This window comes from Delphinus delphis, chromosome 2, assembly GCF_949987515.2.
Source record: "Delphinus delphis chromosome 2, mDelDel1.2, whole genome shotgun sequence".
Classification (NCBI taxonomy): domain Eukaryota; kingdom Metazoa; phylum Chordata; class Mammalia; order Artiodactyla; family Delphinidae; genus Delphinus; species Delphinus delphis.
In genome coordinates, this window is record NC_082684.1 from 115,885,960 (window position 1) to 115,913,141 (window position 27,182).

The 27,182-nt window shown below is 46.6% G+C and overlaps 1 protein-coding gene and 1 long non-coding RNA gene across 6 annotated transcripts in view; one reads left to right on the plus strand and one right to left on the minus strand.

Moving 5' to 3' along the window:
• Nucleotides 1-12,847, minus strand: part of LOC138414000 (uncharacterized) — a 77,099-nt gene extending 64,252 nt beyond the window's left edge. For both annotated transcript variants that reach the window (XR_011246377.1, XR_011246376.1), the window contains exon 1: nt 12,462-12,847. This is a non-coding gene — a long non-coding RNA (uncharacterized lncRNA). The remainder of the gene's footprint in view (nt 1-12,461) is intronic.
• On the plus strand, nt 11,365-26,648 carry NR2F2 (nuclear receptor subfamily 2 group F member 2). Of its 4 annotated transcripts, none has more exons than XM_060005494.1 (3): nt 11,365-11,871; nt 19,725-20,252; nt 22,991-26,648. In XM_060005494.1, the coding sequence occupies exons 1-3, from the start codon at nt 11,829-11,831 to the stop codon at nt 23,263-23,265; spliced, it is 846 nt and encodes a 281-aa protein (XP_059861477.1). In that variant the 5' UTR covers nt 11,365-11,828; the 3' UTR covers nt 23,266-26,648. The 4 variants fall into 4 exon arrangements, with proteins under 4 accessions (XP_059861477.1, XP_059861476.1, XP_059861478.1 ...); XM_060005493.1 differs by lacking the exon at nt 11,365-11,871 and adding an exon at nt 17,397-18,148; XM_060005495.1 differs by lacking the exon at nt 11,365-11,871 and adding an exon at nt 18,130-18,222.
• Nucleotides 26,649-27,182: the final 534 nt, after the last annotated feature.

Below are 27,182 nucleotides of genomic sequence, written 5' to 3' on the forward strand. Positions count from 1 at the left end.
CACCAACATCTACCTCAGAGTTGTGTAAGAGATTAAATAAAATACATGTGTATGTTTACCATAGTTCTGGTATATAGTCAATGTTGGCTGCTGTTAGTATCACCACCCTTTTCTTCTTCATTTACATAGAGAAAAACCCTGAAAGGATCCTAGGAAACCTAGGTATGAATTCTGACTGTGCTCCTATTAGTTCCATGGCCTCAGATAAGTCTTTGAGCCTCAGTTTACTCGTCAGCAAAATGGGAATTTAAAATATCAACCTTGCAGGATTTTAGTAAAAACCAAATGAGTTATGCATGTGCGAATAACTTTCATAAATAGGTAGAGTCCTATAAAAATACAAGGGTTGATGGTTTTATTAAAACATTATTATTCCTAGGTCAGAAAGCCTCTGGATGCTTAGAGCTGGTTAACAGATGATAAAAGAGATAATGCCACTGATTTGTTTCTCAAATAAATCTCCTTAGAAATGAGATACATGCAACACCATGTAATCATAAAAGAATAAATGCGTTTCCTCAGTTATCACTGTTATCCATTTAATCCTATTCTACTGCTCTCTACCTAAATTTGCAATTCTCTCATAATTTTATCTTACCAGGGAATTAGAAGATGATTAGGTTGCAGGAGCAGGGTTTAGAACAGGAAAACAGCACTCTCTTCTTTGCCTTCCAAGTAATTAGAGAAAGAAATATCTCAAAGTAAAGAAAACACACTTTATGAAATATTCAATGACAGCTTCCAAGAAGTCTTCATACCTTGTTAAAATACTGTCAGACTTTGCCATTGACCAGCTGTCCATTGCACGTGAACTTAAAAATATATACATTATTGAGATACAACTTTTTTTAAGCTAAAGAAGCATCATGGGACGGGAATTGTTTTCTGAGTAGGATTAGTAAAGAGTTGGGGCCTAAAGGTGTATGTCTATTTTAAAAAGAAATTTTCTGATTGCAGATAACTTCTCAATTTGATTTAGTGTCGAACGATAGTGATGGGGTTGATAAGTGAGCATTCATCGGTAATTCATCTTGTGCTGGTAGAAATTTACAGCAAAGCAGTGCTTTCCCAACAGTGACAAGCCCTATTAATCTTCTTCAGACACATTTCAATAGGTGTTCCCATCTGTGGCCAGCATCTAAACATTCTGGCATCACTGGCGACTTGAAGACACCTTCATTTCAAGTTACACTCGTGAAAATGTGATACTAGATTGTACTCTATTTTTTAACCTAATTCTCTCTCCTCATTCAATTAGCCTTTCTTGCCTAGATTTTCTGCTCATGTGTAACATCATTTCCCAGGGAGAGCTCTCAAAGATTTGGTTTCTCAGAGATGCACAATCTCCCCCAAGGTTAACAACTAACAACTTTTTTACAAATTAAAATTGCATAGATTCCTGTTCTGGCAGTCACTGGCCTCAGATTGCATATGTCCTTAGAAAGTAGAACCTGCTCAAATACAGCATTGAGAGGCCTGAGGAAAAGAGGAAGGCTAGAAATTCCATTGTGTTCATATTCGGAATGCAATTTGTTATACTGAACTATGATGCTTAATTTCAGTGCAGGGGAATGCCGGGAAAAGGAGAAGCAATTAGGAAAACCGAAAAAAAAATGAAACAGCAGCCAAGTGTTCAAAACAGCCACATGTACTCAACATAGTCAGTCTATAGGATAAAACCCCTCTCCTGTTCTTTGCATCTGCTGGAGGACCTCCAGTTAAGAAAGAAATACAATAAGCACTTTAGGGATAGCTTATTTCACTTAAATTGCCTTTATCTACAAGCAACATGCTCTATCTGGCTGCAAGGTTAGTCTAGGTGAAAAATCTGGAGGGGGTGTTTGATTTTGGATTGCACCTAAGTGCTTTTTTGTGCCATTTCATCCTCATAATGGATTTGGTCTTGCAAGGTGGATTTGAACAGCATTTTTCTTGTTCACTTTAGAAATCATTCAAAAGAGAAAACTGGCTTACACATTCTTAGTTTAGAAAGGTTAGATCTACCTGCATCATGAATGGATATTTTTAACTTTACTGAACTTTTTTGTTTGCACGTGATCTGACATGTATGTGTGTTACTAGTATGTGTGTATGTATATATGCATATGTATGTGTGTGTATATGTGTATATATATATATGTAATAAAGATATTCATTCTCAGAAAGATCTCCCGCCTTCACACAAACTATTTTTCACAATAATCATCTGAGTTTTTTACAGATCTCAAAAACCTTATTGTAGGTGGCAAGTTTAAATGTGCCATATTAATAACTTGTTACCCAAGACAAATTAAGTCCTTATATGTCAAAAGCACTTGGCACTGTATTATCTACAAGACAAGTATTTATTGAATAAATGTTGAATCCAATTTCATTTTAATGTGACTGACTGTATGTTTCAGCCTCTTAGAGATAAAAACACTCAGACCCATAACTGTGTTGCAACATTACACCTAACTTGTCTATTTCTATTATTGTCTCCTAACTTAGAATATGGAAAGAAGGGTTTTTTTGTTTTGTTTTTTTTGGGTTTTTTTGGTTGTTGTTCTGAAGAGCAAGGGAAGAGATAGAAAAACGGCTGGCATTCAGCCTAAAGAGAAATCATTGAAACAAATTAATCCTATGCCGTTTAAATTGACGTGGTAATCCATCATCAGAGAAGGCAAACTCTGAAAGCAATCTAGAATCTGCCCTGCTCTTTCACTAGCCCTGGAGGCACAAAGATGGATAGTAAAGGAAAGGGGGGGGGGATCATAAAAGTTAGTGATGCCTTAGAAAATAATAAAATTGGTTATATCAGCTTTCACTGTCGTGCCTCTGAAAACCTTCTTTGGAAAGGAGAGGTTAACTTTCAACAGTTGCTTTCCAAACTTTACCTCAAAGTGGTAGGTCATCTGCAGTTGAGCTCAGAGAATCTGCCTCCTTCTTGAGGCTGCCAGGCTATGGACTAGAGTCTAACCACTGCAGGACCCACAGTTACACAGAAACTTTCCTTATAAGTGGTAAGGGTGGGGGTTAGGATTGGGGTTTCTTTGGGGTTTTGTTGTTGTTTTGTTTTTTGGTGGCGGAGAGTGGGAGGGAGTCTTTTCTTCTTTTTTCTCCTATAATTATCTTGTTTTGCACCCAATGAAAAAGCATGTTATTGTAATTTTTAAAGTAAAACTTCTGTAACATCCCTAAAAACGGAGGCAAGCCATCATGCCCTGTCACTTATCTGTGTTTTTTTTAATTCTGGAGGCTTATTTTTCAAATTTTCTTCACTTCAAAAAGCCTGTGATATGTTGTTAAAACTTGCTCAAAATTCAAAAATCATACAAAACTGAAGTGTCCCATCTTGGTAGATAAGATGAAAAAAGCCTTGTAAAGAGCTCCATTGTAAAAACAATGATTCTGTATTTCCAGCACACTGAAGCCTAAGGTTTTTGTTTTTGATTTTGTTTTCCTCTTTAGCTTGTATATGTAGTGATGTTTTATTTTTTGTTATTAGGGTTTTTTTGGGGGGTAGTGCAGAAACTCACCTCTTTACTATTGTCTGGACATAGAAATTTGAACACAGAAGTGAATATTATTTTCCAATTTAATAATGCATTGAGCTATAAAGGCAAGACAATTTGAAAATATTTTTTAATCTCCAAATCTGCTAACAATAGACAGTACGTGAAGACAAAAACCCAGATACCTTAGTGCCAAAGGCAAGAAGGCAGAAGCACACGAATATAAACCATACCCAATAGCTGCCCTATTTAAATTTATCTAGGATAGAGTTTCTTCTAGTTTATTAAAACTTTACATGTTCCTGAAACTTCAGAGTAAACATCACACCTTTTCTCTATAATTAGAATTTTATTCACTTTTTTTAAAAAGGGGATGAGTAATTCTTGCATATGGACTAAACTTTTTTTAAAAGTATTTAAGCATAAAAGACAAATTAGAGGCATTTCCCTGCTAAACAAGAAGAGAACAAAAGGCTCGTATATAAAATATTCATCCACAGCCATGCCAGTTGCAATTTTAAGAGTTGTTCGGAAAGAATAGATTCAGGTGTTTGTAAGTGTGTTTGTTTTTAATGGAACCTGGGAAATTTAAATAGTAGCTCTTCATTAACTGAACATTCAATTGCACTTTCTGAGAAAGATCTGATGCCTTTGAATTTGTTTTCAATGTATAAACAATGACTTCAGCACAATAGTATATGATTTTAAAAGCTATTAAATTAATCAAAATCATATGAAAAAAGTCAATGAGTAACTAAGCATAATTATTGAAGACTATAAAGAAAAACATTGTTTAATATTTTTTAAACCCCATCCCCCCTCGCTTAAATTTCACTTCTTTCTATTTGGATGGCAATATGGCAACAAAGTATATGCAAAATAAAAAATTCCACCATAACTTTTGGAGTCAGTAAATACATTATTAACATGCATTCTGCAAGAAATAGGGTTGCCTAAATTTTTAACTTCTCCCTGACATGCGATGTAATGTGGTCCTGTCAATATATACCCAATGTGACATTTATCACTGAAGTCAATATTTTCTTCCTTCTACATTTTCACTTTTGTTTTAAACTATTTTAAGTGATATCATCTCAGTCAATTTACCTCAGTCAAGCACATTGTACTCCCTTTGATAAGGTTGATTAATTTATTATAAATTGTAATGTAGGGATAGGAAAGGTACCTTTCTGTGTCCTGTATTCAAAATAAAAAAGATCAGTGTAAATTTTATTTAAACATTACACTTTGTAAAGCCTCAAGTTGATACTTCCTATGGTCAAAAGAACTGAATATTATGTTAGCCTCCTCTCACTTTTGCACAGAAGTCCTTTATTTTTAATGTGTATGTTCAACATTTCAAGAAACCATCCATTTAAGAAGAGAAGTGCAGTTGATAGTTAATTAATTATGTTTTCTAAATTCATACATTATGTTTTTCTATTATGGCAGTATATCTGTCTTTGTCCATTTACTTACTTCTCTAATTATATGCTTTATATTGAAACTGGGGTTTTTCTAAAAACCAACAGAATGGAAATTAGCCCTTGTTTTCTCCTTCTGAAATTCACCTTGAGTTTGTGGCTAAAGAAAATTAAGCAAGATAAATCCCCTTTGTTGTTCTGTTTGTATTTTCTTTAAGTACACTGATGCAGCTAATTAACAACATAAATTTACCTGGATATTTGCCTTACTAACACCTGCACATTTAAATGACTGGCACTTGATACCATTTGATTAATGCCTTTTTTGACATACCAAAAATGAACTGTCATTTAAAGGTTTCATTACCAGTCTCCTAAGAGAAAAAAATACAGAATCAGACAACCTTTCCTCACCCTGTCCACTTCTAAATAAGAACTGATGTCCACATGGCTTTAGATATCTTTAAAACGTTCTCAGCTGGAGTTGCCTTGCAATATAATATTAAAAGCATATACAGCCCACATCAGACTTAGTTAAATGGGCAACAAATCCCTTATGCTAGCATCTATAGCTAGAGCCTATTCTCTTTTAATTCTTCAATTCATTGAAAAGTAAAATAAACAGAGTAGCATATTGTTGAATTTTAAAATAAATGTATTAGGCAAAAGATGTTCACCTCTTGTTTAAATGCCCTGCCAAAGCTACCAAACTGAAAACTGACGTTTTTACCTTGAAGTATCTTTCCATGATTCTGCAAGGCACAACAGCTTTACCATTACTAAGTTGCTTCAGCTTGTATTTCAACAATAGAGATTCCAAGGAACTCATTCAAAACTCTTTTTTGCACTGTTTTCTGCCAGACCCTCAGCATGTACACATGAGTGACAGCCTCTGTCTAGTGCTTGAGTATATAAACCTTTAATCTATCATGGAACTTCTACCACCATAAGAATATATACACACCCATGTGCATATACCTTCATTCACATAACTATTATATAACTACTCATTAAAAATGCCACCAGGTGTGAAAACAGCAGAATGGATTTTCCTAATCTCATCTAGATTTCATGGCTATAATTTGGCTACTGACAAGATTCTAAATTAGCTTTTACTTAAATGAAAGAAGGTAAAACGTATATTAGGATTTGTATTTTTTAAAAAACCTCTCCCACAATAATTAATTGTTGCATATATGTTAGAATTATTTTTCAAGTGAACTGGGTAGTCAGTTAAATAGAAGAAAATATTTCACTACATTGTGTTTTCTTATTCCCTAAAGTCCATCTCCGTGGAGTGAGCTGCCTTGATGGATGAAACTGTTGTCTCTCAGAATGGAAACCCGCTTTCGTAGGAAGGGTGGGGGTGGGGGAGGACCAGTGAAAGACAGAGCTCTAAAATCCTTGCAACTAGAGTGAATTTACCTCCCCTCTCTCCCCCTTCTTCCCTTTCACCCTTCCTTCCTTTTTTGCTACAGCCCCTTTGGTACATTAGTGTAGTTAACCTTCGCTCTGGCCGAGACCAAGAAGGGTTAATGGAGACCCGGCTTCTGACAGCCTCCAGGTCAGCGATGCTCTCGAGCTTCCATCGCAGGAATTAGAGGATTACCGAGGAATGAATTCGAGGCACCAATCGCCTCACACCTGAACACATCACTCCAAGCCACTGGGATTCATACTTAAAAAAAAAAAAAAAAAATTCTCCCTTCTGAAAAACGGTTAATTAGATCTGCAGTTATATTTCCTGTTGCACCGAGGAGCCAAGTAGGGCAGCCTGAACTGAATTCCTCAATCTGCCAAGGAAATCGAGCAATTTGGGGAGAGGGAAAATAAATAAATAAATAAATAAATAAATAAATAAATAAATAAATAAATAAATAAATAAATAAATAAATAATAAAGCCAGCAAGCTATCGGTTTCTTCAGCAAGGGCAGATTTTTAGGAAAAGGTTAAGAGCGAGAAAGGGAAGAAGAAACGAAAAAAATTCTTCCCTTTCCTCACCTTCGGTCTCCCCTTTTCCCCCCGAAATTAGTGCCTTCTTGATTATTTGCAGCTGTTTCGAACCTCAAGGTTTGTTCACAGCAGCGACCGATGCCTCCCGCTTCCAGAAGTGAAAAGCCATTTTCGCGCCAGGACTTTGCTGCTTGAGTTTGGGGAGAAGGTTTTCTTCTCCCTCCTAGCAAACTCCACCCAAAGCCTTGCTAACTTCAGCGAGCCCCGCAAGGCTTTGCGCCCTCGCACTTTAGGCTTCTGCACCCAGCCTTGGGGCCACAGAACCATTTCCCTCGCTGGACTGTCGCTTGAGACCCCCAAAAGCTGATTTCCCGCCCTGGAGAGGACGGGGACATCCAGGGGGCGTCGTTGGTGTGTGTCACCCTGCCTCTGCCTTCCTGCTCCCCCTCAGACTTCCTCCCACCTGCCTAGGAGCCCCGAACCTGGAATCCACTTGCCCTGCGGTCCGCAGCGGGTTCCGCCACCCGGCGGCCGCCCTTGACACTGGGTGGGTGGGATGGAGAGGCAGCCCGCTGGGCTGGGCTGGGCCGCTGCGTCCTCTCTGGAACACTAGGGGAGACGAGGGGGCAGAGGTGCATCCGGGAGAAAGTTCGGGGATGCTGCGTGGCGCGCCGGGGGAAAATGCAACCCGTTTGGGCCACGTCGTTACTCCGGGAAGCTGCCTGGAGAGCCCGCGCTGTGCGGGAACCTGCCGGCATCTCCACGCCGGGCCTGCGATCCCCTTCCGTGGCCACCTGACCACTGGCACTCGCGACGTAGAGCCCCGTGGCGCCCAAGCGCTCTGCCCCGCGGCGGCCCGCGCAGCTCTCACCCAGCGCCAGCCCAGCCGCGCCGGGACGCGGCGGACTCCCTGCCGCTGGCTGCGCCCTCGCGTCTCCCGTCGAGGAGGGAGGGACACAGGCTTGCCCCCGGATGCTCTCTGGCGGTGGTCGGGTCGCCCCCCTCGAGGCTCGCTCCCCCCTCTCAGCCTCGCCAAATCCCTGAAAGCCCCGGCCCCCTTCGTCACCCCGGGGGCTTCTAATCACTCCGTATCGATTTCCCTAACTCTTTTCATCCAGTTGAAGACACATCTTAAAACACTCCAGCCCGGAGTGTGCTCTGGGCTTTATCCACACTAATAAAATGATTTACCCTTCTCTCTGCGCTCTCCTCACTGAGGAAAATCGTTCGAGCCCCGGCTATTTGTGTGTGATCAGTAAATATTTAGTGCGGTGACATCCTCAGCTAGGCTTCTGATCGATTCGGGGCCCACCGGGAGGTGCGCACGGTCAGGGCGGGGCCGCGCCGAGCCCGCCGAGGGGGCTCCTCCCGCCCTCGCCGCTGGCCGCTGATTTACGGCCTCTGCAACCAGCAAAGGGGGGCGAAAGCGCGCCGGGAAAATTGGCTTTTCAACCTTTTCACTTTTGACATTCAGCTGCCTCCCCAGGCTCTAATTCTCGCCCTACTCCCCCCTCCTCACCCCAACCAAGGGCGCCCCGTGCGCCCTGCGCGCCCTTCCTAAGGCAGCGCGCTGCGCTCGCGCCCCCGAGGCCCGGGGACCACCTAGCACAAGCCTACGCCTTGACGCGGGGAGGCCCAGTCCCCTGCCCTGGGAGTCGTCGCCTTCGGGGCGAAATGCACTCTGCCCGCCCACACCTCAGAGGGTGGAGGGGTTGTGGAGAAGCCGAGAGCTGCGGTGGCCCGGACGGGGAGCCACTGTCCTCGCTACCTTTTCTCCGACCCTCAGTCTTTTCCCCAGTTCTGTGTCTGGTCCTCGACGCCCCTCGGGCCGGATGGCGTCGGGCGGGAACTTTACTTTCCTCGCAGAGACGCTCCCGTTTCCTTAGAAGCGGAAAAAGCGCTTAGCTTGGAGGAGTTGGAAGGGGGCCTCCTACCCTGATCTTGGCTGCCAGAGGGTTGCGGCCGCGGCAGTGAGAGTGTCCTCATCCCCACTGGCCTCCCCGAGGCGCACACTCTTTCCTTATTTCAGGGCCGCGCCCTGAATCTAGACACCAGGCAATGGGCCGACCTGGAGTAAGGCATGACACGCTCTCGCCCCCTCCTACAGACCCACCACCTCGGGCCGCTGCCTTGTCAGAGGAGGAAGATGTGAAAGATACTAACCCCCTGGGCTCCACCGCTCTGCAGTCGGGGGCACGGGCCTGAAAAACTCCAACACTGTTGCCCACCTGTTAGCGGCCCTGATCCCCTCTCACCTGAGGCCGAGGCTTCTGCAATTCCCCCCGGGTCCAGGGAGGGAGGTGAGCCACATCGATGGTTCACGCACCCCTCCCCAGCGCTAGCACCCTCTCCTTTGTCGCACACGTGATTTTCTAAACCACTTTATCTGCAGACTATATCTTTATACTAATGCATACTTAATTGGTCCGTCTTGACTGTCCATATAAAACAATTTAATTAGGGTGCTTTCTTGCTTTGGAAAGCAAAGAAAAAAATCTGCCCAGTGCTTATTGTATTTAGCACCAATACAGGCAGAAAATGTAGCACAAGTTTTTGGTTGAAAGAGCACCTCTGTGCCCATTGAAGGGCGTTGATCCGAAAAGACAGAAAGGACAAGTAAAATCGATTTGAAGCGACCCTCTCTGTCCCTTTCACACCATTCAGAAACTCCATTCCTTCTAAGACAAAGACCAGAGCCTTGGGAATTCTCAGGGAAAAAGAGGACTCCAGTCCCACAAGCCTAGGGCACTTTTTAAAAACCTTCAATATTGCACTTAAAACCCGCTCTCGGTTCTGTGCCCCCCCCCATGCGGGTTTCACTGGCACCCTCTCCAAAGCGTCAGGCGGCGTGGCTGACAAGCCCCCACTCCTCTGCGGGCTCGGCCTTCTGGCCAGGCCGGACCAGGCTTTTAGGGTTAGTGCAGCCCTCACCTTTGACCCCCAAGATCGAAGTGGCTGCCACACTGCAGAGTGCAAAGCTACAACCCAGGCCAGAGTTAAAACAAAACAGCAAAATATTTCTCTACTCCCAAACCCAGGGAAACCAGTTCTGGTTCAGCCGCCTGAGCCACCTTACCCAGTAATACCTCACTCAACTTTTTTTTTCTTCTTCTTTTGCAATGAACTGCCCTAGCCACCTCTAAAGCAGGGAACTTGGGTTGTCAGGGCTGCATCGCTGGGTAGCGGTGAGTTGTCCTCCATTAGGAACCCAAACACCAGGTTATCCGACAGGCGCCCTGGCTGGGGAAGGCAGTCATCGATCAGACCTGGCAGGAAAGGGAGGAGGGAGAGGAGGAGAGAGGAGGACGAGGGGAGGGGAGGAAACAGGCTGAGCTGTGATCACCTTCACCTGCCCTGAGCCCGGCCCCCCTGTTCAACTATCCCTCGACCTTCTGCTGGGGTTAAAGGGGGCGGGGGTGAAAGGGAGGGGGGCATCCCCAGTTACACAAGTGGCCTCCTTCTATAAGAGAATGAGTTCATCACCTCCCCAGAGAAGCCTCACCATCCATCCACTCGTATAACTGATGAGACAAACCACAAGGAAAAACTTCTGTAGCCCATATTTATGGTATTAATGAATAGTTAAAAAAAGATTTACACTTCTTATGATCAATATTCTGAGTTATTTCCCTCAAAGTATATAATTACAGTGTCTTCAGAGTTTTCATCATTGTTTGAGGTGGCAAAACTATTTGTAATTTTCATTAGCCAGTAAACATGTAATTAACATTCAGCACTGTGTTTAACTTAATTCCTGTTTAAGACAAGGACAAGAAGCAGCCGAAGAGGGTTAGTTCCATTTGTCAAGTCTGACATACATCTTACCATAACAGTTTCCTAAAATAAAAGATCCGTGTTTCCCCATTATTCTTCTCTTAAAACAAAACAAAAAAATTCCATTAGTTAAAACGGTATTAAACTGCGAGGGGAAGCATAGTTTATTCTCAAATTTTGCTAGTTACTGTATTCCTGCTTCCTTTATTCATTTTGGGAGGTGGATGTAGAGAGGGGGTGAATTAAGCATGCATTATCTGAAGACAGAAAGTGGGGAAACCCCTCCCCCCAAAGAAATAGGTTTCCTCTTCAGGAAAGTTCTAGAAGGGGAACTGGGAAGGGGGGACATGAATCTGCAGGGGAGAAGGAAAAATCACTTGGGGGGGGTTGAGTTAAAAGTAGAAAATGAGGATTTCAACGGATTCCTAGGAAAGATGTTGCCCTCCTGTTTCAAGTTCTATCTTTGATCTAGGGTGAGGGGAGCCTGTCTGCCAGTCTGCGAGGCTGCTGCTTTTTTCCCCTCCTCTCCCACCTCTGTTTTTTTCCAACTTGCTTTAGGATTAGCCTCCATCCCTCTCGACCCCAAACAGTGGAATTTGGCTGTGCCTTGGGTCGTCTTTGCTCTGCAATATCGCCTATAGTTGTTGGCGGTTTTCTGCTGAGGCTGAGCCGTTAGCTCCAGCCTCCGACTAAACTCATTAAGTTGGGAGATTTTTTTCAATTGGACGGGTGTTTTTAAAGTCTCGTCTTTCCAGCCCCAAACAAGGTGTAACAACGCACTCTTCCTTCTAAGGAATGAGATGAGAGACAAGGATCACTCCAGACATCTCCTACCTACGGTTTGGGGTTTTTTTTCTTAAAGGCGAGGCTTGCATTCCTCAGCAGCTATGTACAAAGCTCCCTGAAACCTCGTCTCTCTAAAGTTACTGTGCAGGGCTTTCCAAGGCTGAGAGCGCCTAATACATGGGGAAGCACTTCCCTGAGGTGGAAGATCTCTCCCTTCACCTTTCCTCTTTTTCCCTGCAGGCTAGTGCCTACTTTTTATCAGTTTGCACAATCGCTTAGATAAACACCGAGGAGGAGATTCTCTTTAATTATCAAAGACACATCTTTTCAGGGGGCCAACAAAGCATTTATTTCACCCGCCAAACTAAAGGAGAGTTATTCCAGTTTAGAAGGAAGATGCAAGCGGTTTGGGACCTTGAACAAGGCAAATATGGTTTTGGTATGTTTACTTACAGTATTTTTTTCTCTCTCTCTCTCTCCTTTCTCACTTTCCTCCTTGTGCTGTGTGGGGTTGGGGATGACTTGGGGATTTTCAAAAAATCGGATTGCTAACGTGTATGAAATGCCTAGGACTGTGGTTTAAGGTGTTCGGGGAAGGGGGGACAGTCAATTCAATGCCTTGCCATATTTTATTACATGTGTGCGGTAGGAGAGGTGGTGGGGGGCGGGGAGAAGGGGAAAATACAATTGCGAAGCTGCCAAAATATGATTAAACCGAAGCGTAAAGACTGCGGTGCCTCCCATCTCCTCAAACTCATTTCCTTCGCTAGAGCAAACTAAAAACCAGTCCTATAAGCGTGTTTTTCCAAGCAATAGACGACTCGGTTTTCTAGCAAAGGAGCTGCTAGGCTCGCACTAAGCGTCAGAATTTACTGTTCGATCTGCCTCTGCGCTGTATTTTGCAACCTTGTGCAACTGACATCCAGCCAGGCAGGGAGGGAGAAAAGCTCTGCCCGGCGCCCTCGCCCGCGGCTCGGGGAGCAGAGCGCTCGGTTAAGCTAGGAGAATCGCAACGAGAAGGGTACTCACCATCGGGCGGGGTAGTGGAGCTGGCGTGCGGATTTCAGGCAAACGTTTACCTTTTTGCTGTCTATTACAACCGTGTCGGGCTGACTTAAGCAATTCTGTGCTCTGTCCAGAACGTTCAAGGAACGGTTCCTCATTTTTAAAAAGCCAGCGAGAGAGACGACAGAGACAGAGAAAGAAAAAAGAGAGGAGGGGGTGAGGGGGACGCGCATAAACCCAGTTCAGAAAAAAAAAAAAAAATCATCACCTCTCCGGCAGTGACTCAGGAAACGCAGAGGTGGCGAGATCGGAGTCCGGTCCAACCAAGCCAGAGCCAATTAATTTTAAACCCTGAAGAATTATTCAGATTAAAATGTACAGAAGTTTCATTCTGCTATGCCTACGTGAGCTCAAAGTCGTTTCCCTTTAAGAGCTCTTTTCTTTTAAAGTTGCGTTTTAGGCAGCGAGGACTCTTACACTAGGGGGCAGACAGATACTGTACTTGCTCCAATCTTAAGCAATTTTTTCCCTCCCAGCATATGCTCTGATTTAGCACTGTAAATTTTTCAGAGGACCCAACTCTGACAGCCCCTGGTGATTTTCAAAGTACCACAAGCCAGTGGTTAAAAATTGCATTGACTTGGAAGTTCAGAGAGACACAATGGAAGCCCCTTTCTCTATTCATGGAGCTCCAGTGTGGTGGAAGAGAAAAACACACACGGACTAGATTGAGGGGAAGGAGGAATTCAATGAATCCTGGTGGACAGAACTGGTTTCTACTGAGTTCAGAGTTAATCTCGACATTTGCTGAGGTCTGTATTCATATTATGATTTAATTTGTGGAGAATTACAGCCACTTTCTGGAAGAAAATCATATTCCTGGGTGGCTTTTTTTCCCCCTACAGTAAAACAAATGTTTTTTCAACTTTCTCCGGCCAAATTAAAGCTTGCCATTCTTCTCATTAAAATAAATTTACATCTACAATAAAAGACTGGGCTGGATTTTCTTAAAAAAAAAAAAAAAACAGTAACAACATATTGATATTTATCTTTTAGCCTTAGAGCTGTTTTAATCAAGGAATATGAGCATCTCAGAAGAAGACATTTTAAAATATTTTCTCCTTGTTTTTCTTCTCAGTCTGCAGTCTTCTCTCTTCTTCTATACAATAAATTAACTACAATTGAAATGGTCATTTTTTTGTTGTTTTTGTTTTTTGGCTTTTTAATAGCACCCCCATAACTGAATGAGTCCTAAAATACAGAGTAAAACACCTCTGACTTATTGGCAGCCCTGTGGTTGTATGCCTATCAGGATCCAGAGCTGTAGGAGATGGTTGGGAAATCCTTCATTTTAAATCTGAAGCCATCAGAGCGTACTTCAAATACCAAAAATCTCAAAGTGTCCTGGAGAAGCTCTTCTTCCTCAAAAATTTCCGACTGCATGTTTGTAAAAGGTGATCTTGCCATGGAAGTGTCTGTACCCAAGAGGCGAGTTTAGGATTTCCTTATAATCAGTTATATCTTCTATTAAATTGAGATGGGGATGCCCATTAGATTTTCTATCTCAACCCCAGCCCTACCACATCTCTGCTGAGTTTGCCCCTAATCTACTGACATTTGTAGCATTAGGAAATTCCTCAAATCATAGAGGTTGAAAAGAAAAAGAGTAAAAAAAAAAAAAAAGCACAGCCTTCTCCGAAATGATTTCTTTTCCATCCTTCTCGTCCTCTTTAGGAGAAAGTTATATTGTGTCTCTAATCAACCTGAAATTTTCTGCCTGGCTTTGCTCTATGGCAATCTCATTACACACCAGGTTTATGATAGCTCAGTGTCCACTATAGTTCTTTTTTTTTTTTTTAACAACTTCCAAATAATCCCAGCACCTGCAGCCTTAGTGAAATATGTGATTTCAGCGGAGGAAGGGTGAGGGCTAAGGAGGTTTCAAGAATGAAGCATAAGGAGAATCTTTCCTTCCCTATAAACTAGTGCCTATCTGCCTACATCTTCATTTAGTTCCTACCTCGTATTCTCCCCATGTGTGTAAAGGGTATTGAGTGCAAAGTGCAATCTATACATGTCAGTTATATGTATGGTTTATTATTTTTTAATCCTTCATCACTCCGATTTTTTAAACTATCAAGGATGCTTTCCTATGGTCATTAATTTACTCTTTGTGTTCATGTTTCCTGAAGCTCAACATGTTTTGTGTAAAATATCTTGTTCATAAACCTGGTTGCATTACCAGTCTACAGTTTTTTCTTGGTGCAAAGAGTGTATGATGGAGTCACAGTTTTGTTCTATAAATTTTGAATAATCATAATCCACTAACTGGTCAAAATCCAACAGACAGGTTACTGATTTGGAATACAGTGTGTTCTGAGGGGCAATTCTAGATGTTTGATGTTTAAAACCAAAAGCCCTGGAATTCAGAGACATAACTGGCTTGATGATTTTAGCACATTGAGCAGAATGGCACAGGAGATGAAGTTGTTCTCATTGCAGTGAATCTCCTGAGGAAGAATATGGCTTGTGCGTGATTCCTGTGAGTTGTACTTGTTATTATTCCCAATTTGGGGCAGAATCTCTGGGTGTGTTTTAATGACTGTATGAATGCTTAAAAGGAACTTGAGGAACAATGAAGTCGTACTCAACTGTTCTATTACCTAGAAGCATAGTCGCTGAAGCCTTTGTCTGTGTACATTGACAAATGCGCATCTGATATATGTGCGCTTACATATGTGTACAGAGGGTATGCACAGGGGACGCTGGGAGGCTGCCTCCGCTTGTCCATCAGCGGGCAGAAAGGTCTTTTCACCTCTCACCACGACTGGGTGTGTGGCAGGACGTGGGCTTGGGAGTTAGCTGAAACTAACGAGAGAGGATAAAGTTGAAGAAAATTGATTTTAATTGCATCATGACAATGAGATGAAGTCTATTTCTGCTTCTCAGCATCCGAGATGCTTTATTTGAGCAATTAAAATGTCAGGCCACATTCCTGTGAAATGTTAACCCTACAAGGAAAACACAGCCACTGACGGCTCCTTTTCTCTAAAAAAACGAAAGAGAGAGAGAGAAAGAAAGAAAGAAAGGAAGGAAGGAAGGAAGAAAAGAAAGAAAGAAAGAAAGGAAGAAAAGAAAGAAAGAAAGAAAGAAAAAGAAAGAAAGAAAGGAAGAAAGGAAGGAAGGAAGGATGGAAGAAAAAAAATAGCCACCAAACCAAGCAAGTGATCAGAGTATACTAAGGGAAGGGTCTACCATCACCCGGATTTGACCAAATGTTTCGTTTGGAAAATGCCTGCAAGCTCGGCTCGAGGCACCTTCCCATCCTCACCCACTACCCCTCTGCAAAGAAACCGGGGAACTTTTCTCTTTCTCTGGTACTGTGGGCATAAAGATGCGCTGGGAGTCCCGGGTGGTGCGCGAACAACGGATTTGGTGGCATCGCCAAGTTGCGAGAGTCGAAGTCCTCGATTCCATCCAAAGCCTCTCGCGGAGCCTTTAAGAGGCGTTGTGTGTGCGCGCCGCGGTCCTCTCCCCTCTGGAGCGGAAACCTCGGGTGCGGGGTGCGGACAGAGCCGTGGCCGCGCGCCCGGGGCCAGTGTGGGCCCATCCCCCGCTTGGCAGTGGCGGCGGCACAGCCGCCCCCTCCCCGCCCCCCTTCGCCCCCCGCGCCAGGGCCGCGACACTGCTCGCGCTAGGACCGGGCTGAGCCCGCGGCCGCCATGGCGGGGCCGCCGCGCTCCGGCCAATGACTGCGAGGGGGCGGTGCGCGCGCGCCTGGCCAGGCCAACCCCGGCTGCTGCCTTATAAGGCGCGCCGTCGCCATGGCAACGTGCGCTAAGTTGCAGCAGTCGTGTCAAAGTTCACTATATAGAGAGCTCAGTGAGCTGATCGCGGAGAAGCCACTTCTGCCAGCCCCGGCGCCTATAAATCGCATTCCCTCCCGCGCCCCCCTTTTTAGCATATTTGATCACTTTGATTCTCTGTTCTTTTCTCTCCGCGGTGTGTGTGTGCGTGCGCGCGTGTGTGTTTTCTTCTCCTCCTCCTCCTCTCCCCGAGTTGTCTTCTTTCTCCGGGTGCCGTGCTGCCTTTTTTCCCCTCTTTCATTCTTTCTCTCCGTCTTTTCCTCCCCCCTCTGCGCACGAAGGATGTGCTTCTAGGTGGTGATCTGCCCTCCTCTCTCTCTTTTATCATTTCTCCCCCGCCGCCGGCGAGTTGACTCTTTCCCTATGTGTGTGAGGCGGCGGCGGCGGCAGCAGCAGCAGCAGCGGCTCCGGCGGCGGCAGCAGCGGCTTCAGCGGCGGCGGCGGCGCTAGACGCGGCGGCTCCGGGCCCGACCCGGCGGCTTCGGCGGCGGCGGCGGCGGCTCCAGCGGCGGCGGCGGCCCAGGCGGCCCGCAGGGAGCGGCGAGCGGCCTCTATCCGGCGAAAGCGGGCGGCGGCGGCCGGAGCAAGCGAGGCGCGCGCCGGGCGCCTGTGGCAGGCGGCGGCGGCGGCCCAGCGCCAGGACGACGCCGCGCAGCGCCCGACGCGGACCACTTTCATGCTGATTCCCCCGGACCCGGGCAGCGCTCCGGCCACTCCGTGGGCCGCCGGCCTCCGCCCCGGCCTGCCTGGCTCTCTGGGTGCGCCCGAGACCGGCGCCTCTGCTCTCCTAGTCCTCCTGATTTCGATGGCTTTCCTGAATGGCTGACTGTGGGCTGCCCTGGACTTGGCCCCCGGACAGTCGCCTCTCCTCCTCCACCTCCTCCTCCTCCTCCTCTTCCTCCTCCTCCTCCAACTCCTCGGCTGCACACCAGCTCTGAGAGCGAGAGAGTGAACGAGAGAGGGAGGGAGAGAGTGAGAGCGAGGGAGATCTTTGGAGAGATTTTTTTTTTTTTTTTTTTTGCCTCTTACTTCTGTCTTGAAGCCAGACAATCGACTTGCAGCTCTCCCTCCCCTCCCTCTCTCTCCACGTTCTGCTCCCACTTGCTCTCCCCCGGCCCCATCCCCTCCCCTCCCGGCGGAAAGCCCCCCGAAAGCAACAAAGCTGAGCCGAGAGAAACAAACAAAACAAACACACCGGGCCAGACAAGCAATCGACAAAACTTTGCAAAGCAGAAACAAAAAAGGAAAAACTAACCAACCTCAACCAACCAGACCCCGAGCCACCCGGGGCGCCCTCTCGCACCCTTGCACACACAAAAGGCGGCGCGCCGGAGCCCGAGACCCGGGAGCCGCCGCCGCCAGCAGCCAGGGGAGCAGGAAGTCCGGACGCGGCCCCCATAGATATGGCAATGGTAGTCAGCACGTGGCGCGACCCCCAGGACGAGGTGCCCGGCTCTCAGGGCAGCCAGGCCTCGCAGGCGCCGCCTGTGCCCGGCCCGCCGCCCGGCGCCCCGCACACGCCACAGACGCCCGGCCAAGGGGGCCCGGCCAGCACGCCGGCCCAGACGGCGGCCGGCGGCCAGGGCGGCCCTGGCGGTCCGGGCGGTGACAAGCAGCAGCAGCAGCAGCACATCGAGTGCGTGGTGTGCGGGGACAAGTCGAGCGGCAAGCACTACGGCCAGTTCACGTGCGAGGGCTGCAAGAGCTTCTTCAAGCGCAGCGTGCGGAGGAACCTGAGCTACACGTGCCGCGCCAACCGGAACTGTCCCATCGACCAGCACCACCGCAACCAGTGCCAGTACTGCCGCCTCAAAAAGTGCCTCAAAGTGGGCATGAGACGGGAAGGTATTGGCCTCTCATTTCTACCCCCCTCGCCTGGGGTCCCGGGGCCCTGGGTGCGTTTGGCTAGCCTGCTCTGGGTAAGGACACGGAAGCCCCAAGCTCTTCTCTTCGTATTGCAGCTGAAAGGGGTTTTATACTAGAAGCAAGTTCTGCATTGGAACCCAGATCCCCAAATCCGCATGCTTTGGCCGACTGATTTCCTCTTCTACTCTCTCTTCGGGCTCTTTTAATTTTCTTTGCATTGACTGCCAGTTCATTCGAGTTCGCCTTTCTGCAAGTGATGGGGTGTTGTTTGTTGTTGTTGTTTTAAAGCCTGGTTTACTTCTCTTTCCTCTCAGTTTTTTTTGTCTCCTTGTTTTTCCTGCATGTTCAACACATGTCCCTCCTCCCCACCCCCTCCCCAGCCCCCACCCGCTCAAAAAAAAAACCAAAAAAAAAAAAACCCAACAACCTGAGATTGTACTTTTGTACAGGAGGTTCAAATTACAAATGGCAATTTTACGCACTTCGCCGTATTAACGCTGCCGCCCGGGCAGCACTCATGTGACCCTCCGTGGATTAACATTCGGCTGAAAAAAAAAAAAAAACCCTCTGTTTTCTTTTTTCCTTTCACTTTTGAAAGGAGGAGAGCGCGATAGGGAGTTAGGGGAAGGGTGGGCGAGGGGCCCTGGGCGGCTGCTTTCGCTCTGAGCGAGTTGGGTCTTTGTGATATGAAATTCGCCGAGCGCCGCAAGCCGTGCTCGGCCAATGGCGCGCTCGGCGCCGGGCGCGGGCTCCGGGTTGGGGCGAGCGAACGCCGCGGTTTCTTTGTGTTTCTGCGAGAGCGACTCTCCCCGTCCGGCGTCAGATAACAGCTCGTGCCCGAGCCTGGCCGGCTTTCCCCGGCCCTCCCCGGCCCTCCCCGGGCTGCGCCGGCCGCCCGCTCCCCGCCTCTCCCCGGCTTCCTCTCGCCTCGGCCGGCCTGTCTCTCCGCCCTCTCCCTCCGTCTCTCTTCCTCCGAGCACACCGATTAGGATGCCGCCAGACCTCGGTTCTCAGCTTGTCTCTCACCGGGGGTGGCCCGCGGGGCTGGGGTTGCGGGGTTGGGGGAAAGCGGTTCCGGGGTGGCCACAGGCCGTCCGGGGTGCAGCTTGATGTCTTTTGCAAAAGCGTCTCACCCTCCCCCCAGCCTCGCCCCTCCCGCTCCCTCTCCTCCAATCAATAAAAAATATCAGCCGTTTAGCAGTAAGGAAGAAAGATGCCCCCAGAATGCTCCATCCCTCCCATCGTGCCGGGGACCGCGAGGCAAAGCGGCCAATTCTGGGTCCTCGGCCGCCCAGCCCGGAGCGGGCCTCCGAGGCCAGTGTGCCGCCCTGGCCGCCAGAGCTTGCCTGGGTGGTGATTTGAGAGGAGTGCAGCCGGGCTCCCGGCGACTCCCAGGTCTGTGGCCCTAGCGCGCTGGTGAGAGGGGCAGGCCTGCCTGTTCCTGCGCCCCGCGGGGTCTGGGTCAGGTGGGGGTCGGGCTGGGGCAAACCCTGACGGGGGAGCAGGGGAACGAAGCTGGTCATTAACTGCGGAGTGTCTCCTTTCCTCCCTGCAGCGGTGCAGAGGGGCAGGATGCCGCCCACCCAGCCGACCCACGGGCAGTTTGCGCTGACCAACGGGGACCCCCTCAACTGCCACTCGTACCTGTCCGGATATATTTCTCTGCTGCTGCGCGCCGAACCCTATCCCACGTCGCGCTTCGGCAGCCAGTGCATGCAGCCCAACAACATCATGGGCATCGAGAACATTTGCGAACTGGCCGCGCGGATGCTCTTCAGCGCCGTCGAGTGGGCCCGGAACATCCCCTTCTTCCCTGACCTGCAGATCACCGACCAGGTGGCCCTGCTTCGCCTCACCTGGAGCGAGCTGTTCGTGCTGAACGCGGCACAGTGCTCCATGCCCCTCCACGTCGCCCCGCTACTGGCCGCCGCCGGCCTACACGCCTCGCCCATGTCCGCCGACCGGGTGGTCGCCTTTATGGACCACATACGGATCTTCCAAGAGCAAGTGGAGAAGCTCAAAGCGCTGCACGTCGACTCCGCCGAGTACAGCTGCCTCAAGGCCATAGTCCTGTTCACCTCAGGTAGGAAGGAGCCCTGCCCTCTCATGCCCATGCGCTCCTAGCTCAGAGTTAGGGCCTAAACTCTTCGGAGCCCCCAGAACTAGCCCAGCCTCCCCCTTAAAAAGCCAAACTGTCTGTGCAACTTGGAATGGGAACTTTGCATAGCTGTTGGGGCCCCACCAGGCCTGTCCTGGGGAGAGGGGAGAGGAGAGGAAGGCTGGGTTGCAAGAAGGATGCTTCAGACACAGACTCTCAAAATAGGCCATGGGGAAGCCTCTCAGGCCTGTTCCCCTCCCACCAGACTAGGATGCAGGCTTCTGCTCCTTCCCTTAGCTCAGGCCCTCTGGGCCAGCTGAGCCTGTGGAATCTCCTCTACCCCATGGCTGTCTCTGTCACCCTGGCTGAACCTCTAGAAGATGCCCCTAGGCACTGGAGCAGTCTTGGTATCATCCCTGCAGGGGAAAGTTTGCCCCTGCAGGGGAAAAGTTTGCCTGCTAATTCAGTAGGAGTTGGAGCTCCAGGCACATCCAACCTGAGGGCAGCAATTTTCAAAATCATATTTTTATTAAAACAATGCAGACTGCCAGGAGAGGGGAAAGAGCTGTCAGAAAGGGGCAAGAGGAAGAAAGGGGCCATCATAACTCTTCAGAATGCCTGTAGGGGGTTGAAGACTCTGGCCTCTCGCTTCCCCTGCCCAGGCAAACAGTTAAGGCAATTTTCAAATAACCCAAAGTGTATGCCAACTTGGGCTGAGTATGAGTATTGCTTGAGATATAAAACCATCATTGACTGCATTATGAAATCTAATTAGTTTGCAGGTAGTTTAACCTGTGTGAGTAATAGACCTAATATTAATTAACTCTTGAGGCCAAACGATTGTTGAAGGTGTCTGGCTTACCACTTTGGGCCACACCTGAGCCTTTTGGCTGCCTCCAGGCTGAGTTCAGCAGAGCCCAGGTGGGTGGAAATCACCCCTTCCACATTCCTGTTCTAAGTTGTCAGCTGATCCCTTTGTCACGGCTGAGAGGGGAAGGGGTTCCCAGTTCAGGATAACAAACATCTGGACCTGGGTAGGGCTTGGAACCTAGTCACCCACTGCAGGTTTTGCAGCTTGTAATCAGGACACGAGGAGAGCTGTGGAATTCCTGTGGCAGACAAAAAGATCCACAGTCTCTTCCTTACTGTTCCAAGGAATTCTGGGGGCCCAAGTCATTAGCTGAATCTATTGCAGGTTCTGAGTCCTTAACCCACTGTCTTTTACATATTGCTGCTCTTCACATAAAATCCACTGCCTCCACTGCCACCCCAAATTCTGCCTTTGAAAGTCCTTAGGTAATCAATTAAAGGACAGTGTCTGGGCAAGGAAGAGCTGTATGCAGAGGCTTGGATCTGGATTATTTTTCTCGGGGGACCTGTCATAACTAGAACATTTGCCTGATGCAGAGGTACAGGCAGAATCTTCCCCTAGCCTATAGGCACCTTCACCCCTTCCCAAAACCCTAACCCAGCCCAAGTTCCCAGACCATCTGGGTGGTGGTTCATTTCTTGATATCCTTGTTAGCTCTTAGACTTACCCTTGGTCTTCCAAGGAAAGAAATGTCTGATACTGTCGTAACAGTTTAATTTATTACTATTTGCAAAATGTAGAGGCCTGTGTGGAGAATGCAAATCACCTCACAAAGAGATAAAGGTTCCTGTTATCTGATTCTGAGACAGTCCGCTGTAAGAAGGAGTCCTATGCAAACAGATCTTTTAATTCCTGATCACAGACACCAATGCATTCTGTATACATGCAAAGTCCTAGATCCACACATGAGGAGATTGTATGTGTGTTCTGTTTCTTGGGGTGGACGTGGTGGCAGCTCTTTTTGAATATCTGCTTTAAGAATTCACAGTATGCATGTGTTAGCCCTCGTCTTGCCTGGGGAGCCCCCAAAGGTCAGGTCACAACCTGCACTGCCTTCACTGAGAAGCCTCTCATTTCAAAGGCACTTATTGTATTTTCACGTATCCGAAAAAGAAAAGTGTTTTCCTGAAGATAACGGGGAGGGGTCTCTTCTTGCAGGGACCTGGGTGTAAAAAAAAATAAATAAATAAGGGGGGGCTGGTAGTAGGAGAAAAAGGGAGAGAGAAGAAAAGGAGGGAAAAGAAACAGCTCAAATGAACAGAGAGATCACAGTTTGCATGGCTGCCCTTCAATAGGCTAAACTGACAAGATCAGTTTTAAAGGGCCACTTAAATCAGTTTCAAAGACTGGAGAAAAATGAGTCGCCCTCTTTGGGGAGAATCTGAGGCTGGGTCGTGGGCGCCATTACCCGGGGCTGGGCCAGGTTGTTGCCCCCCCCACACACTGTATAATTATAAGCCAAACTATTATTTACAGAGGAGGAGGGGGCAGAGCACTGGCAGTTTTGGTTTCATCTGTTTGTCTGTCTGTTTACTGACCTGGGCCAGATTTACCCAATGCACTTCGCTTGGGCCTCCCAGTGACCAAGCCTGAGGACTCGGACAGGGAAAGCCTGCAACGCATTGAGCTGTGTTTTTATTTTAAAGCAAATACCCCAGGACCATCTCTTGCGGTCCCCACCCCCCCAACCCCCTCCATCCCAGTTTTCAGTATGTAGGCATTTGCTCCAACTCCGGTTGGGGCAGTTTGACAGAGCACCGTACACACACCTCATGTGACCCATTTCAGACCTCTTAATCTGATGACTGAATTCTTCGTCTTCTTCTTCTTTTTTTTTTAAACTTTCTTCCAGATGCCTGTGGTCTCTCTGATGTAGCCCATGTGGAAAGCTTGCAGGAAAAGTCCCAGTGTGCTTTGGAAGAATACGTTAGGAGCCAGTACCCCAACCAACCAACGCGATTCGGAAAGCTTTTGCTTCGTCTCCCTTCCCTCCGCACGGTCTCCTCCTCAGTCATAGAGCAATTGTTTTTCGTCCGTTTGGTAGGTAAAACCCCCATCGAAACCCTCATCCGGGATATGTTACTGTCCGGCAGCAGTTTTAACTGGCCGTATATGGCAATTCAATAAATAAATAAATCAAGATAAGAAGGGGGAGTGAAACAGAGAGAAAGAAAAGGCAAAAGACTGGTTTGTTTGCTTAAATTCCTTCTATTAAGAAAGGATATAAAAGGATGTTACAAGTTTGCTAAAAGAAGAGAGGGGAAGAATTTAATGGACTGTGAATTTCCAAAAAAAAAAAGACTGTCAAATGAACTTTTACAGAATGCATTAAAAAAAACAAACTCCTGTGTCGTTCAGAACAACTTGCTACTTATCATTTTTGTATAAAAAGGAAATTAGTCTTTTTCTTTTTTTGGTAAATTTTGGAAAAATATTGCTAAAAGTGCATTTAAGGAGATTGGGAGAAAAATTAGCAGAATGGAGAAAGTAAGTCTTTTTTTTTCCAAATTATTAATTGTCCTGTGTCTATGTACCTCTAGCTGTTCTTTTTTGTACTTTTCTGGTTCCAAACCAGTTTATTCTGTGGTTCTATAATAAGTTTTGATATAATCTTGGCTTCTTAAAAACTGTGTATCCTTAAAATATATGTTCTGCAAGAATTAAAACTCAGTCCATGAAAATATCATAGGAAGACATAAAACTTTAAAAGGCAACTCAAAGATGATGGAAACGCACTTACAAGTGGTGACCAAAAATTTTAGGTGAAGTTGAGCACTCTAATTTGAGAACTGGAGGAACCACATACAACACTTAACTTCCCCTACCCTCCCCACCCCCCCAAAAAAAGATACCATGACAAACCTAGCTTTTTAAAAATATTTTAAGAAAGAGAATGAACTGTGGAATTTATTGGCAGCCAAGGAATGTGTCCAAGACACATGCTGAGGTTTTGAATAAAAAGTGAACTTTTGTAATTTGAATTGGGTCCCGCTTACTTCTTGAATTGTTATGAAAATCCTATATCTGTTTGTATATTTGCAAACCCTTTGTATTATAATTGTTGATATTTTCCCTTTTTAAAAAATACCATTGAAATCAGCATGACAAAATAACACTGTTGGCACTTATAGGTAACGTGATTGATTCAGTATCTTAGAGTTTACAGTTTGTGTTTTAAAAAAACTGAAGGTTTTTTTTTAAGTGCAACATTTCTGTATACTGTAAAAGTTATAATAACTGAACTGTTTGGTCGAGTCTTTGTGTGTTATATTCCAAGGAAAATTGAAAGTATTCAGAAATTAAAATATTATTTGATATCTGAAACCTGTTTGGCTGTCCCCACTCACTGTCTTTCCTTCGAGAAGCCCCTGTGAGCTCTCACTGAGCTGGGCCGGGGGCTCTATTTGTTTACTCCCCTCAGCCAGTTTGTTCAAAGGTAGACTAGTGTATTTGCCTGTTTAATTTGGGTGTGTGTGTGGGGGGAGCTGAAGTTAATGGTTTATCTATGGTTTAGGAAGTGCCATACTGATATAGTAAACCACCCCTATTCACCTAATCCTTCTTTTAATTAAAAATGGATTTTCCAGGAAAAAAAAAGGCCCTTATATTTGTCACACTTAAGTGCCTGCTTAGGGAAGGTATTGTGAAAAGTATTAGAAATCTTGAGATCAGTATCTATTTTATGATCAGGAAAAAAATACTGTTTTGTACATTTCTGACAGTTACGCAGAAGACCGTTCAAGCAGGCTATCACAGCCTTGTAAATAGAAGGCAGTTGTTTGCAATGAGTTTTTCCTTAAGTAGGTGTGATTTTTAAAAATATTCTGTGGTTCTCATCTAGTGTGGTTGTTGAGAGGATTTCAAATTCAGTGGTATAGCTTAGAGCGGCTGAAGGGTTTATTTTTAATGTATATATGATAACTTGCAGTTGGCCTTCCTCCCCCCTCCCCCCGTACGTTCATTCTGTGAGAGCATGACCACAGGTCAAGGGAATCTTTTCCATTGGAGTTCTGTACATAAAAACACGTCGACATTTTGACATTTCAGATTGTGTAGATGCAGCCTGTACTGCTCTTGGGATCCTTTGTCCTTAAAAGCCAAATTAAGAAAAGGAAGAGAAAGAAAGAAGGAAACTTTACAGGGTGTGCGGATTTGGAAGTATCTTGTTTTGGAGTCTTTTCCTCTTTCTCTTTTCCTGGTTCGGAGGAAGCTCGGTGTGTGGGAGCTTTTGCAATTTTTGTTCCTATTGAGGCTTTGCAGCAGCCCCACCACTATCCCGTGCCGTGGTTTGATTTTAAAAGGGGGTGGTGGGTAAGGGGATGTGAAAGAAAAGGGATCATTTTGTAAAGTGTATTAAACTTTGATACTCAGTTCCAGTCAATACATGTAGACCAGAAAAATCTGTCTGATTTGTGCATTTGAGCGGAGTTCTCCATCTGACCCTCAGCTTCTTTCTGTAGATATATACATACATAAATACAAGTATGTTCTTATGGCAGAACATCGCTGACCTCTAGATCGAGGTTTTGTAGGTTGTTGTTTTTCTCCTCTTGCAAGTGCTATCCATGTGAGTGTGTGAAGTTTCTCTAATAAGTAAAACACAGGCCTTTTCCTTGTTTGTTTTGTGTTAGTTTATTGTAAACAGCCATTTGTTGTAAATTATTATTGGCATTAAATTATAATTTATGATTTTCAAAGCAAAAGACAGTCCCTGTTTTATTATGCTTTAAGCATGTGTTCTAGACGTTGGAAATCTCTCTCTCACTCTCTCTAAGTTTCAGCAGTGAGCTTGGGGTCTGCGAGGCAGAAAAACAGGACCCAAAATTTTTCAAACGGTTAAAACAAAACCCCTTGTATATGTTTAGAGTGGCCGGAGGAGGATCTGTTTAGAGTCTTGAGTTTGGTTTAAGTTTATTGCATTTAAAGAAAGTTTTTCTTTTCACGCTGAGTTAGAACAAAAGATCTTTGCTGCGACTGAATTGGACAAAAGACGAGGGCTGGGACCCAGCGAGTGCGTTCTGTGTGAAATTGACGAGATCTTTTAAAAAGCTGCTAAACATGGCGACTCTTTCCCTTTAAGTGTCTCTTTTTCCTTGCTGGTTTTTTTTTTTTTTTTTTTTTTTTTCCTCCATCTGATCTGAGCTCGCTTTATTTCTTTTCCCAACCCCGCTCCCCCTCCTCCTGTTGGTGCTCGGGGGAGTGAGAGAACCCAGTTAGAGGCGAGATGCAACAATAGTCTGAGGAGGGAGAGGGAGAGAGAGAGAGAGAGAGAGAGAGAGAGAGAGAGAGAGAGAGAGAGAGAGAGAGAGAGAGGGAGAGGGAGAGGGTCGGTCGCTGCTTCTCGACACTTTCAAACAAACCTGGGGGGAAGACTAAGCTGGGGTGGGGGACGGTGAATTCTAGCCTGTTCGCTCGGCTCGCGGTCGTCCTGCCTCGGCCTTTCACCAAGAGTTCTCTCTGGGCCGCCAGGGACTGGGGCTCAAAGTTAGCGGGCGACGTCCGGGGCTGGTTCCGCGGAGACCGCTGGGTTAGCATCCGGCCGGCTGCGGGGACGGGAGCCTGGAGTTGGCAGCAGCTGCTGAAAAGTGCCTGCCCCCCCAGCCCCCGCCCCCCACTTACGTGCGGCGGAATTCCGCCCGCGACCCCGGAAAGTCCGGGGTGCCGGGCGCGCGGAGCTGCACTCCTGGGATGTGCATTAAGCGGCGACGGGCGGGGGGCGGTCAGGGGGAGCTCGAGCGTGTGAAACTCTGCCTCGAAGCTCGCTTTTGACTTGGTCCTATGAGCTGAGCCAACATGGCGTCTCCCATTGCACCGCGAGCGCCGGGCTGCCAGGCACGGCAGGGCCGGGTAATAGAAAACACATTGGTTACCAAAAAGAAAAAAAAAGGGGGGGGGCGGCTAAAGGCCATTCCATCTGCAGGCAGAAAACCCTCTTTTAAACTCTCTGGCGAGTGAGTGCGGTCCTCGATTATTCTGTAATTAAAGCAGCAGAATTACTAGGGAACATATTGGTGACACAGTATCCCCTTCTCTGTTCGCTCCCT